The sequence below is a fragment of the Pterocles gutturalis genome, unplaced genomic scaffold (genome assembly GCF_000699245.1).
Source record: "Pterocles gutturalis isolate BGI_N339 unplaced genomic scaffold, ASM69924v1 scaffold15430, whole genome shotgun sequence".
Classification (NCBI taxonomy): Eukaryota; Metazoa; Chordata; class Aves; order Pterocliformes; family Pteroclidae; genus Pterocles; species Pterocles gutturalis.
The window spans coordinates 1-14,390 of NW_010138495.1; the positions used below are offsets into that span (position 1 = coordinate 1).

At 39.6% G+C, this 14,390-nt stretch overlaps 1 protein-coding gene across 1 annotated transcript in view; it reads left to right on the top strand.

The window, feature by feature from the left end:
* Positions 1 to 3,314: 3,314 nt before the first annotated feature.
* PIGG (phosphatidylinositol glycan anchor biosynthesis, class G) overlaps positions 3,315 to 14,390 on the top strand; it is a gene marked incomplete at its 3' end in the record, with an annotated part of 20,067 nt that continues 8,991 nt past the window's right edge. The window contains exons 1-5 of the mRNA XM_010083029.1: positions 3,315 to 3,515; positions 5,211 to 5,420; positions 6,860 to 7,051; positions 8,550 to 8,688; positions 12,133 to 12,345. Of these exons, the coding sequence (XP_010081331.1) occupies positions 3,423 to 3,515; positions 5,211 to 5,420; positions 6,860 to 7,051; positions 8,550 to 8,688; positions 12,133 to 12,345 (847 nt within the window). The remainder of the gene's footprint in view (positions 3,516 to 5,210; positions 5,421 to 6,859; positions 7,052 to 8,549; positions 8,689 to 12,132; positions 12,346 to 14,390) is intronic.

Consider the following 14,390-nt stretch of genomic DNA (forward strand, 5'->3'; position numbering starts at 1 on the left):
TGCGTCTGCCGCCGTCGGATCGTGTTGGGGCTCTTGGGTTCTGCGGTTGCGGAAGCAGGAGCAGCCCGTGAGAGACCTGTGCCGTGAGGCCCTTCGGTGCTGCAGGACAGCTTTCGTTAGCACCGTCGTGTCTCCAGACCTGTTTCCGAAATAGTTTAGAGCTTAAGTGATGTTGCATGTAGTTACCGATCACTGTCAGCAGTGTCTGCTCATGGTCTCAAAACGCCTTAAGCATCAGCTGTCACATTTTTGGAGGGTGTGCTTTTCTGTCTTTATTCCCCTTTCCCTGTCTCTGATGCAGCTGTCATACCCATACACTTTACTGGTAAGTTGTTTGCATTAAATAATACCATTCCAGTTATAACGCTTCACGTGCTTGCTCTAGTAACTTACTGGTTATGTTGTGCTTGAGAATCGTTTCTGTGAATCTTGCTGTGGTGTGTGAATGTCTTAATGCCACTTTAGTGAGACTCTTAACATTTCAGTAGTGAGGAAAGCAACTGGAATAATATGGCTTTCCTTCAGACTGGTCAGGTTGCAAAATGCACAATATTATTGTCCGTTGCTGTTTCTCTGATATCATGTTCTCTATAGGTCCTGCTGTGTTGCGTAGATGCAATTGCAAAACCGAAGTTTTCAAGTATCTTTTTCATGAAGTGTTGCTACAGGATGTGCCGATACGTAGCTGTGTTATACATCCAGTCACAAGTTGTTTTAAAATAATGTGAAGAAGAGGAATATGTACTTGAAGGAGTGTTCTCTACCAGTGTTTGGACCTTGTGGGGTGAAACTTCAGGTTCAGTGGACAGCTTAACTGAGAAGTATTTGCTCGTAGAAAGCTCAGGACATCTGCTTGCGGTTAACTAGTGGAACAGGACTGTAGCAGCCAGACTGGGTCTTTAGCTGCTTGTTATTGTTATTTCTGAAGTATGTTACGTTATGCATGTTGGGACAGGCTTACTTAAATTGTGAGAAGCAGCAAAGGGAAGAGAGGGCTGTGTGATTTAGAGCATAATGTGCTGATATGAGTTAAGCAGGAGCACTGAAAGAATCTATTCTGAGTGGATGCTGCCAAATAGCAGGTTGCTTTTTAGCTGGATATTATCAGGACTGTCAGAGATATCTGATAGGCTGCTGTGAGTGAAATGTTTCATTCACATGTGATTATTAGCAGGAGACTAATGTAGAGGGAGACTGTTAGGTGGGAGGGAAGTGTCAGACAATTGGGTTTTGAAGAGACGGGTTTGAGTTGAAGAGTATAAATGTGCACCACAAGGCTCTACAAACAGTTTAAATTTAGGCATGTCACTGGTAATCCTACGTATAGGTAGGCAAAAATGGCGTGACAGTGGAAGAACAGTTCCTTTCTGTAGTTCTTGGGTTACAGTTTGCTTGCAGAGTGATATCTTGGCCTGGATAAGCTCCAAAGGCAGAGAATTGCTTACTAAACCATAATACAGAAGGCTTTCGGCCTACTTTAGATCTGTTGAGAAGAGTATTTTTCTTCAGTGCTTCTGTATTTCCTGAATGTTTCACTTGGTGAGCCCTGACTGCCATTGAATACATGCTGTCTTGCCTGTGGGATGACTGATAAAATTGTGTAGTTGTTCGTATTATAGTGAATCCTTGCATGGATTTGTTCACTGCTTGCAGAAGTTCAGCTTCATTTAAAGTAACTGTTTTTAAAATAACCATAGCAGGGAAAAATAAGCATACCACCTGCCAAGATTTGCACAATGTGTTGCTCTAGCTATCTTCTAATAAGAATTTTAGATCGCTTGTAATTGACTCCTAATTCCTTTGCACTTCTCGATACTGTAACTACTGATGCATAACTCTGTAGAAGAGACTTGTGAGTAGGGTGTATGTGTTTGTGATCTGAACATTTTTGCTATCCAGCAAGTTTTCTTTCCCAAGGCAAGCAGATAGGAGTAAATTATGAGAAAGATTTAATTAACAGTACAGTACATACAATTGTGCCTTCTTGTTTTTCATTGAGAGCCAAAGCATGCCTGCTAAGTTGACAGTTCAAGTCCTGGAAAAACAACATTATCGTTTTATATCAGAGTTGCTGGCAGTTAGCATTTTGTTGTTGTTGTTGTTGTTGTTGTTGAGATTTCCATCTTCCCCCTGCTGTGCTACCCTCCCCAGTTTTTTTCTCTGGAAAAATCAGTAGCAGTAATGAGTCTGTGAATGTCAGTTTGTTGATGCTTATCTATGTACCCAAAAATACAGTTTCTGAGGTTGTGTTTTGAGGTTCTCTTGTTAGATACAACATTATCTGTGACCTTTCCAAACTGTCAACCACTTACTCAGAAATACACTTTAAACAAGTGTAAAAACCCTAACTTTACATAATGCGTGTACTGAGAAATTGATTCACCACTATGTTGTCTTGAGTGGAGATCTGTGGCTAGGATCCATTCTGCTTCCATTTTGTCCTGTGTTTTTTCCTGGTAAAGATATGGGACCTGTAAGGTTGGGACAAAAACTGCTGCTGTGAAAGCTAAATGTCACTGTGTGGACCAAGCTCAATGCAAATGTAGAGTTGCTGTCACCGACGTTAAGTCCATACAAGGGAAGGAGGTGGGCTTGAAGGCATGACACTGCCCACTACCTGATACACAGCAGCATTTTGCTGTGCCTGCCCATGTGCCGTGTTCAGGGGATTCTAGAATTGGATTTTGGCCCTGCAGCTGCCATCACAGATGGCATACAGTCTTCTACTTTGAAGGGTGCAAGTGTGCACAAATTTTATCCCTTCAAATTTCAGTGAAACTGTCTATTTCTTTTGTAATTTTCCTATTCTTTTATGGTGGGATTTCATTGAGAGGCATTGCTTGGGGTATGTTCTGATGCACGAAATTGGGTGTTAGCACAGGTGAATGCTGCATCTTTTTTCTAACAAAAGTTGTCTTTGGAAATATGTGGTTCAGCTTTAATTAAATGAACCAGAGAGACGGTAACAGCTATCCCTTTTTATTCCTTTGAATGTTCTCCATTTCGTAGCTTTTCCTTAGTTTTCCCAATTTCACATTGTGCATTCCATTCACATTTTGTTTTCCTTCCTAGATGCTGTATTGGATTTGTTGTTGTTGTTGTGTCATTCCTGTGGTGGACGGTCTGAAAACTCAGCTTCCTCTGATTACCTCTCATGTTTGCTATTATTTGAAACTTCTCATTCCTGAATGTAAAGTTAATAAAGAAGTTGGAAGCACTTATTTCTGTGGTGAAGTTGTCCTTTCACTTCTGTCTCGCCATTGTTAGAATTTGTTGATAACTTTTATATACCCTTTGTTTGTTGTTTAGGAATGGTTTCTAACTGGACCAAAATTCCACCACCACTTTTCAAAAAAGTTGTCATTGTGCTGATAGATGCTTTGAGAGATGACTTTGTGTTTGGATCCAAAGGTAAACAGTTTATGCCATATACTACACAAGTTGTTGAAAAAGGGACATCCTACAGCTTCATTGCTGAAGCAAAACCCCCCACTGTGACTATGCCTCGAATTAAGGTAAGTGGTTTTTTTCGACTTAGGGTTGTTTCATTTCAGAATGTTTTGAAGGCTAGATTGTTTCATGTGCTTGGAGTTGGCATAAAGGGTAGGTTTGCTGTGTTATTGCAATTTGTGGCTGAAACTCGCTTTCCTGTAGTAGTACGTGTGATAGAGTCCCAATTTGCCATGGCACAGTGGTGCTTCCTGCAGGAAAGGTCAGGTCAGGGATTGAAGGAAAGTGGAGAGGCTAAGTAAGAGGGAGAGGTGGCAGCTTCCACTGAAGTCACTTTGCCTTATTTTGTTCCTTTATTTCGTAGCTCTGTGATAGGAAGGTCTGTGAGAATCAGTTAAGGGCAGTTAAGGCAGTAATGCAGGTTTCAGTGATTGACATAATCTTTTAATTTGTAATCATGGAAAGGCAGTAGCCTCTCAGATGTCGAATTTTCCAGTTGTCTTCTATGCAAGCATGTTTTTGTTGCTATTTCTCTGTGTTCTTGTAACTTCTGATAGGAAATCATTTTTAGTATAAATTTGTTTTGTCATAGGGATGTTTTTGCAGAGTTTAAGAAGAAAATTATGCGAAGTTCCAGGTAACTAAAAGATAAATTCTGGCTGTGTCATTAAAATGCTTGGTCCTCCAGGCTTTTCGGTGGTGCATCTGAGTGGCATTTCTTGCATTGAAGCTGAAAGAGCGAGCTTTGGTTGGTCAGCTAGAAGGCCAGTGAGAGAGTTAGGGGGAGTCAGCCTGGTAACTCTTGATAGGTGCACTTCATTGCATTTTCCAGAAGATTCTTAACTACTGTTTTGAATGTGCTACCATTGCTTTTGTTGTGTTAAGTCAGTTTACTGAGGCCTTCTAAACTGTCTTTTTGGTGATTTAATGACCAGTAAATATAGGGAATTTCAATTTGCCTACAAAGTCATTTTGCTGTCCTCTGACTAAAACACCATTAGTTTTACCTTTCTGTAAAACAGTTATTATCTTTGATATCAGCTAGCACTCTGTTGTGGCAGGTAATGTGATGTGGCATGGCAGCTCATGTGTTCTTTGACTTTAATTATGTTTCTTTATTGAAAGTCTTAATTTCTCTGCCCTCTGCTACATTGCTTCTTCTTACACTAATACTGTCCTCTGAGTACGGGAAACTTTTTGGTTTCAGTAAATATGTCTCTTCTACCCACCTGGAGTACTGTGTTCAGCTCTGGGGCCCCGAACATAAGAAGGACATGGAGTTAGAGTGAGTCCAGAGGAGAGCCATGAAGATGGTCAGAGGCTGGAGCACCTCCCCTGTGAGGACAGGCTGAGAGAGTTGGGGTTGTTCAGCCTGGAGAAGAGAAGGCTCCTGGAAGACCTTCTAGCAGCCTGCCAGTACCTAAAGGGGGCCTACAGGAGAGATGGGGAGGGACTCTTTACAAGGGCATGTAGTGACAGGATGAGGGCTAATGGTTTTAGCTGAAAGACAGTGGATTTAGATTAGATATTAGGAAGAAATTTTTTACTGTGAGAGTCGTGAGGCCCTGGAACAGATTGTCCAGAGAAGTTGTGGATGCCCCATCCCTGGAGGTGTTCAAGGCCAGATGGAGCTCTAAGCAATATGGTCTAGTGGAAGTTGTCCTTGCCTGTGTCAGGGGGTTTGAAATTAGGTGATCTTTACGGTCCATTCCAACCCAAATGATTCTGTGATTCTGTGATTCTTTTCTTGTTTCATGTAGGCTTTGATGACGGGGAGCATACCTGGTTTCATTGATGTTATTGTGAACCTCAATTCTCCAGCTCTGTTGGATGACAATCTCATATGGCAGGCAAAAACAGCTGGAAAAAGAATAATCTTTTATGGTGATGATACTTGGGTTAAATTGTTTCCAAAGCACTTTGTGGAATATGATGGAACAACGTCCTTTTTTGTGTCAGACTTTACAGAGGTGAGAGGCTTTGTATAATCCCAAGTTAAATAATGTTAGTATAAACACATAGTGGCAACTTCTAAGAATGAATGAATGAAATTATCCTGGTTCTGAAATCCAAACATGTCAATTAAATAGAAATTGGATTTACATGTGTTTTCAGTATTGACCATGTGGAGCTAAGCATTTCAGTCCCTCATGCATATACTGTGGAAGTGTTTGGATGATACAGTAACAAATAGTGTGTTACTGTATAACTTTCCTGAGCATATGATATTCTCACAAAACTTGTGGCAGGAAGTTAGACCACTTGCTTTGTTTAAAAATGTCACTATCCATGTTTCCAGTTTGCTATCATGTTAGTATGTGCCATGTTTAAAAGGTCCATTAATGCATTATCTTGGTCTCTTAGGGGCATACTTTCTATATAATTTTATTGCTTTTGTAGTTGCAGTGTGAGTAGTGTTTCAGTATGTTATCAAAGAGGGAGAATAGGAAGTAAATGAAACAAATTGTGAAATTTCTTATTCTGGCCACACTAAAAGAGCAAATCATTTGGCAATTTCATATTTTGAACCTTTGTGATTTACAAAACCTTAGGCCATTGATCTGCTGCTACTGACCTAAATATTTTATTATGTTTAAGGAAGTTAGATAGGTCTAACATGTGAGTTGGAAGACACTTTTATTTGATTAATAAGACTTGCAGAAGCTTCGACATGGAGTGGAAAGATGCAAACATGTTGCTGGGTCTGCGAATGTAAGGCTCTCAAGCTCTTTATGCAGTCTTTGTGCTTTCTGAATATATTCCATTAAACAGAAAACTTTTTATAGATTTTTGGATAGTTATATCCAGAGTCATCAAAGTGATGTTGCATGTGAAATATTGTAAGGATTTTTAATATCCAGGGTTGTCAACCTAAGCAGAAGAATGTGTGAGTTAGGCCCCAAGTAATACTTTTCAAATAAATTTTCCTTCTTGTTGTGTCATGAGTTTTTTTACTCACAGCAAGTACAATCTTTTTTTTGTGTTTGCACAGTAGCAAAAATTGAGTTGAAAGAGCAGGAGGGGACTTTTTCTCCTGTGCTTCCAAGCACCAAAGAGAGGCTTTTCCCTGAACCTACTTCTTGTGAAGTGATAAATCAGGAATGTGGAGGATGAACGTGTCTGAGAAGTTCTTGAAAGGTTTTGAAAGTATCTGTGGAAGCATGGCAACCCATTTTCTCTGTTTGTGTGTAATCTGATGCCTCATACCCAGAAAAGAGTGAAAGGGAGTGAAGAATCTGTTTTGTAAGACAGTTTTGTTTTTGTTTTTTTTTTTCCTTGTTAACATTGTGAGTGACTCTAGTTCTTAAGGGCTTCTACAGAATTTTCAGGGATAGTGTGATCTAATTTTTCTACGCTTTTTACAAGAGAGAAATGTCTACCTTTTAATTGTTTTCCTTTTATTTCTGAGGTTGATGATAATGTTACCAGGCATTTGGATAGAGTGTTAAAGAGAGAAGACTGGGATCTCCTAATATTACATTACCTGGGGTTGGACCATATTGGACATATGACTGGGCCAAACAGCCCATTAGTGGGACCAAAACTTCATGAAATGGATAACATCCTGAAGAAGATTCATATTTCTCTTCTTTCAAAGGTAGTAAAGGTCTTTTTTGGATCAATGTCTGTTAGCTGTGGATTAACTTTAAAATGCTTGTTTGTGGGTGGTAGATTTTTTATTCATTGGCCAAAGCAGGTATTTTCTGTTCTTTTCATTCCCTGGCCATGCCCCAGTTAACATTATAGCATAGCATTTTTAAGGATTTACTGGCTGACCTTAGTAACATCTCTTAACAATCTCTACTGAGCAGCTGTGAGAAATAGCTCTCCCTTGGTGTGTGGGAAGAGGACAGGAATGTGTGCCAGAATTCTCTTTGTGAATTAAAATGGTGGTTGATGTGCTTTCTGGTAATGAAATTCAGCAGAAGGAATAATGGGCAGGTATAGCTAATGGCTCTGATTTCTACTGTTGTGAAGGCATACCTTCTTAGATCTTGAAAAGATTCAAATGGAAATGGTGCTTGTAAACAACATTTTTCTTATGCTAAATACAGCACATAAATTACCAGACCTGAATCTGTTTTTAGACTTGGAGGTATAGGATGTCACTTGTCTAAATAATCTGGATGTTGAAATACCAAGTCCTAATTCCAAATTGCCTGAAGCCTTTTTCTTGTTTGTTTTTGGCAACTACAATTCAGAATAGCTGCTCATAAAATTTCAATAGTACTTCTAGACAAATGGATACTATTGTATGAAAAGAGAGGTTAAATCCTGCTTGTGGAAGTTACAATCTCATGAATGTTCCAGTGATTTTGCTGCACTTTGTTAGTATGTTTTGCTTTTGCCAGCTATATGCAAGTCTTTGTCTCAGTTTTAGAATGCAGAAATAATAAAAGCACTTTATTTTTGGATGCAACAGGTGCTGCTAATAACTAGAGATGACAAAAAGCTGCTTTGTTATAGGATGACAATATGCATTTTCTTTAGCTTGAAATTGTTGGACAGGCCTCACTGGCGCTTCTGTTTTTCTTCAGAAAAGTAAACATCATTTGACATCAGTCATGTCAGATTTTTACGCCCAAAGCACTTGAGAGAATAGAGGCTATTAGAAATAAGATTATACTTTTATATTAAATTTCTGTTATATTAATATTTACAGAATTAATAATTTAGCGTTTATATTGTATTAAAAACTCAATGAAGATGAAAAGTGTGTGGGGGGGGAATACTTCTCTGTTAATGCTGCTGATCTTGGACTCCTGATTTTCTTCCCAAAGGTTGATGACCTTTATTTAATCCTTCAGTCAGTTTCTTGTGACTCTGTAAATGGAGGGGGGGGTTTAGAGCTTTTTTGTGTTTTTTGTTACATAGCGAGAAGTATGTTAGGTACGTATGTGTGCCTTAGTTAAAAATTAGTATTACTGCATAACACCTTGTTGCAGACATCTCTTGTACTCTGTCCTAGGTCTTGTTAGCCAATTGAAAAAAATGGGATTTATTTTGAGAAATCTTCACGTGTGAAAATGATATAGTGAAGCATTATATAGATGCATCTTGTTTGTACAGTAACTTAAATTTATTTCTGTGACTTGCAGGAAGAAGGTTCTCTGCCTAATTTGCTAGTTGTTTGTGGGGATCATGGGATGTCTGAAACAGGTAGTCATGGTGGTTCTTCAGAAGGAGAAGTGCATACACCACTGCTGTTTATCAGCTCCGCTTTTGAAAAGAGAAGGGGTAAGGATCAGAGAAGCTTGACCTTTTTTCGAACATGTTACCGTCTCTAATTCATATTAGCTCCAGAATTCTTTGGTTTGGTTTGTTCTACAGATACCTGGCAAGGCCCATTCTGTGTGACCTAAAACTCTGGTTTTATCCAGAGTTTGGATCTATGTCATGGTGAAACCATGACTTAGCTTTGTAGCCACTGAGAGAATTGGGTATATATCAGATTGTAAACATTTGTAGTACTGCCCTACTTGAGTGTTGAGAGCTAATGCCACTTCGTCATGATTTAGGTCCAGCCAGCACCTGAACACTACACAGCTGCTTGCTCATTCCCCCTCTGCCCTGATGGGAGGAGGAGGAAGATTGGAAGACAAAAGGTAAAACCTCATGGGCGGAGACAAGGACAGGGAGGGATCAGTCACCAGGTACAGTCATGGGAAAAACAGACTCGACTTGGGGGAAAAAGATCAATCTAATTTGTTACCAATCAACTCAGAGTAGGATAATAAGAAACAAAACCAAATCATAAAAGACCTTCCACCCACCCCTCCCTTCTTCCTGGGCTCAATTTCACTCTCGATTTCTCTACCTCTTCCCTGCCAGTGGTGCAGGGGGATGGGGAATGGGGGTTGTGTTCAGGTCATCAGAAGTTGTCTCTGCTGCTCCTTCCTCCTCTGGGGGAGGACTCCTCACACTCTTCCACTGCTCCAGTATGGGGTCTCTCCCATTAGTGACAGTTGTCCATTAACTTCTCTGACATGAGTTCTTCCCACAGGCTGCAGTTCTTCATGAACTGCTCCAGCCTGGGTACCTTCTGTGAGGTGCAGTCCTTAAGGCACAGGCTGTTCTTTCAGGGCTTCCCATGCAGTCACGGCCTCGTTCAGGTGCAGCCACCTGCTCTGGTGTGGGGTCCTGCACAGGCTGCAGGTGGAGATCTGCTCCGCTGTTACCCCCCATGGGCTGCAGGGGGACAACCTACCATCTCAGCATGGGCTGCAGGGGAATCTCTGCTCTGGCACACCTCCTCCCCCTCCTTTCTTTCCTAACCTTGGTCTCTGTGTAGGTGTTTCTCTCACATCCCACTCCTCTCTCTGCTGCTGGTTCATTTCATTTTTTTTTCCCACCCTCTTAAGTATGCTGTTCGCAGAGGCACTGATTGACTTGCCCTTGGCCAGAGGCTGGTCCAGCTTGGAGCTGGGGAAGCTTCTAGCAGCTTCTCACAGGAGCCACCCCTGTAATCACTCTTCCCACTACCAAAACCCCACCATATAATCCCAATCTGTTGTCAGGATCCTGGGGTACTATAAAATGTATACGATTAGAAGTAAAATACTATTTGAAGTGAGTTTTAAGTTTTGTCTTTCTTGGCCAGAATATTTCCCTGGCCTCCATTCTTCCCTCTCAGACAGTGAGGTTAGAGGAATAAATGGCAATTTCTCATGCTGAGAGTAACAGCAAAGAGAAAGAATTGCTCTTGTGAAAGGGTGAGAGATGAGAGCAGTGAAAACATCACTATTGATTGCTACGCATTAAGGAAAGAATTTGGAGCATGAGTGTATTCACTGTATTGGCCAGGCAGTTAATTTTAAGTCATTGTTATGAGTTTATTTGTTCTCAAAACTCTTTTTCTGCTTCTGTAATGTAGCTTAAGGTAAGAGGCAAAAAGGGAATGGTGTGCTAGAGAATCTTCAGTCTGATTTGTAGAGTCTTGTAACTCCTTGACTGAGTGAATCAGTGGAATGAAGTAACACCAGGAGTGTGTATTTTGTTCAAAATAATACTTCCTTCTGCCTTTCATTCTGCTTTTTGCTCATTTCCATCAGATTTCCTTGCTTTTAAAGCCTGTTTGCAGAACCTTGCCTTGTTCATCTTGCTGGAGGTTTCTGCAGCACAATGGAAGTATGTTTATCTGTCTGTCATTTATAAAGCTGTTGTCCAACTGCAATAGAAAGCATTACTTGAGGAGTCACTGAACTCTTTTCAGGTATAAAAGCAAAACAAAGTCAAGAGCTGGACAAAGCTCTCGAGCACGTTTTTGCTTTATAAATTTCACTGGTATGTGTTGACAACCAGGCCACATGAGCATAGATTCCGTAAATGCAATCTCTTGTTCATTGGGATTAGTTTCTGTTAGGTTTAAACTGAATGTGCAGTTTTTACAGTACAGTGAAATATATCTGTTCACTTGTCTTTTGGGCCCAGGTCTGTGATTTCTAATGATGCCCATGTAAAGATACAGCAGCTTGCTTCTCATCACTACAGTAATTGGAATTCTAGTGACTGCTCTTTATAATCCTACTGTAAACAAAATGTACTGTGGTTAATTTGGTAGACCTCAAAATAGTAACCCTGTGGGCTTTTGCATTTAGTATGCTGTCAGAATATTACTTGTGTAGCTTTCTACAGAGATGCGTCACCCATGGTTTGCTAAGTGCATTTGCTAGTTTGGCTTTTTTTTAAAGAGTTAAGAACTTGGCTTTAAAGATTAAATCTGAAAACTGCTGACAGGCAGGCACTTGTGCAAAGAGGCTTTAGGGATTATAGATGGTATTCTGTACAAGTATGGGATTAGTCAGAGCTAGATGAGAAATGAGAGAAGTCCTAATGCTCTTATAGGGAGCCTTGAGAGTAATAAACACTATATAGAATTCTTTCTGTACGGTACTTGAGCCAAAATATTCAATGCCGGGAGTTACAGAGAGAACAAAGTAAAAACATGATAGAAAACCACCTGCATGTAGCTAGTAAAGCACACACAAAAACAATTGGCAAGACAATCTTAAACAAAAGGTTACTTACATTAGTGAAATCATTCACAGGTGTAGATGTCTGTGGGACTAAAGGGTAATCCTGTTAACTGCAGTAAGGTGATGGGATCCTGCACAGGACCCTTTAAAACTTACTGGGTTTGCCTGCATGGAGCCATGGATTTGGACCTCAGCATTCTTTACCGGACCTCTAATTGTGTTTGCCTAGCAATCTGATATTAATTAAATCTTGAGCTGTTCTGATTATATCGAGAAGTTTCTGTAAAGCTGTAGCATTATTTTAGATTCTCATTCTTCGTTCATGCATTGAATCAGTCTACTGTAGTGCTTGCTGTTCTTTCTAATGTAAAAGTTATCAAAGTCTCTTAGGATGTAGACTGCAACTTGATAATAAGGTGATCTCCTGGACCGTCTCTTTTCTTACATGTATAACATTCATGTTGTGTTTGCAGTAGTTGCTAGCATTGAAGAGTGACTGCTGAGAGCTGATAACTGCTGAGAATTGAATAAATATTGTTTTACAACAGCAGAGGACAGAAGCTGAAAATGATCCCTCAGCTCTCTGTAGATCACTTAAAATAGTATATCTAAATTTTGAAACTAATAAAATGCCGGCTGTCTCTGGAGAAATAAAATGGGCCTGTTATATCTTATTTTTTTTTTTCCCTCTTTTTGTTGATTCTAGGTCCTCTAACCCAACCTGAATTAGTGCAACAAACTGATTTAGCTAGCACACTGGCAGTGGGCCTTGGTCTACCAATTTCAAGAAACAGTGTTGGGAACCTTATATTGCCAGTTGTGGGAGGCAAGTCAATGAGAGAACAGCTACGTTTTGTGCATTTGAATGGATTCCAGCTTAGCAGACTGCTGCAAGAGAACACACCTGCATATGAGAAAGGTAAATCATCTGAAAGAAAAAAAGTTACATATACAAAAGGAGATTGTTTATAACACAGTTTGGACTTTTAGGTTCAAGAGTATAGCATGGCACTGCAAATTCAGTGGAGAGCAGTGCTCAGAGAAACAATACTGAATTCAGTCTTGAATACTGTAACCTACTCAAGCACACCACCTCTGAGTAAGGTTTTTTTAATGACCAGTACACTCCTAGTAGGCAAGAGAGCAGAAATAATGATGAAGGAGTAAGATTAAAGTAAAACTGCCAGTGTAGTTAAATCTCAGTGGTTTCGTATCTGCTGTTTGTGACGTATCCTACATAGGGCACTGATTCTGAGCATTAGCCCAATGGAGTGCATTTTGTAGTTTAAATAAAAAGGTGCTTGGAAAGAATTTAGAGTAAGTTATCTTTTTATTTCATTCTTATGTGTGAATTTACTTGGCATGGGAATCTAGAGAACTGCGAAGTTGCTTATTAAAAATATATATAGGTGTGAGCATATATGCGTGTGTTTGTGTATTTGGAGGAAAGAACTGAAAACAAGTGGAAAAAATAACCAAAAACTACCAAAATGTAATATTTAGTTAGGAAGCGTGATACAAACTGCAACAGAAGCAAGCAAGTTAATATTATAATTGTGTGGAAAAAAAAACCTGACTCAGAGGATGAAGGAGAATATTTTACCATAGACATTAGAAAATGTTGTTTCCTTAGAATGACTGTGAAGCTTGAAGTCCTTGTCACTTGATTTATAATCTGCTGAATCATTAAAATAACTGGATGAGAATGCAGAGTTATGTTACAGGTATTAATAATTACAGTGGATAACAACATAAAGTTTAGCAAGATGATAATTGTAGGTCAAGAATTAATTCTCTTTCAACATCACAGCTTCTAGTAATAATTAAAACCTGTCCAAGAGTCTAACAAAACAGATACTACTTATGGTAGCAACATGTCAATAGCAGGACTCAGGTTCCATCTATTCTGAGATTTTTTTCTGCACAGATTTTCTCACTTAGCCCATTTGTGTAAAGTGAGGAAACTTGTCCTGTTGCTGGAGTTCAGGGTATGACTGTGTTACTGAAAATACTAATGCAAAGCTCCATCTGACGGTATTTCTGCGAGCACTGGTGAAACAGACTGAAGTTTGTACCAGCTTCTAGTTTATATCTTCAGTTTAATTTTATTTTTGTCTGGGAACAGCTCAATTTCAACTTGTAGTTTTTGTCTGAGAAATGAAGTCAAAATTGCTAAGGATGGAAATGTGAGAAATTTTTATGATGCTTCCTTGTGACTGCGAACTGCTATTAAAGGTGCTACGCTACTGCAAAGGGGTTGGGGGGCAAAGCATCCATGATGATCATCTCTCTTTTCAGTAATGGAGAGTCTCAGTAACATGGAACTAAATCAAAGTCATGGTGTCTTTTTTTACAGAGTCTTAAGGTGAATTCTCCCTGTTGCTGTAAACTTTTAGAGGATCTTGTTTTTCCTGGGTGTGCAAGGCTTAATGGTTTGATTAGGATGATTAAGATTGGCAGGAACAAGAGATGTGCTGTTTGTTTAGTGTTGTTTGATTGATGTGGATACTTCAGGCTCTAGAAATACTAAAGAAAATGTCACTAACTCAGTGAGTAGTGCTGCATGTAGATTAAAAGCATGCATGGATGGCCCTTTATTTTGGGTGGCTTTTAAGTGAAGGTAAGTACCATCCCACCTATCTCACTACAGGCATATACACATGCATGCGTATCTGTTGTGATTCCTATTGGAAAGAGATTATCTTGCAAAGAAGTCATTATATTCAATAATCAGATTAATCTTCGAGAAAGATGCCCATTTTTAAAAAGGGTAGAACTGCATGTCATCTACCTAGATTTCTGTAAGGCTTTTGATATGGCCTCCCCCAACATTCTTGCTAAGAGAATTTGCGTTAGAGAGATGCGGGTTTGACAAATGGACTCTTAGATAAATAAGAAATTAGTTGGATGGCCGTGTCTGAAGAGTTATAGTCAATGGCACAATGTCCAAGTGGAAGCAGGAAT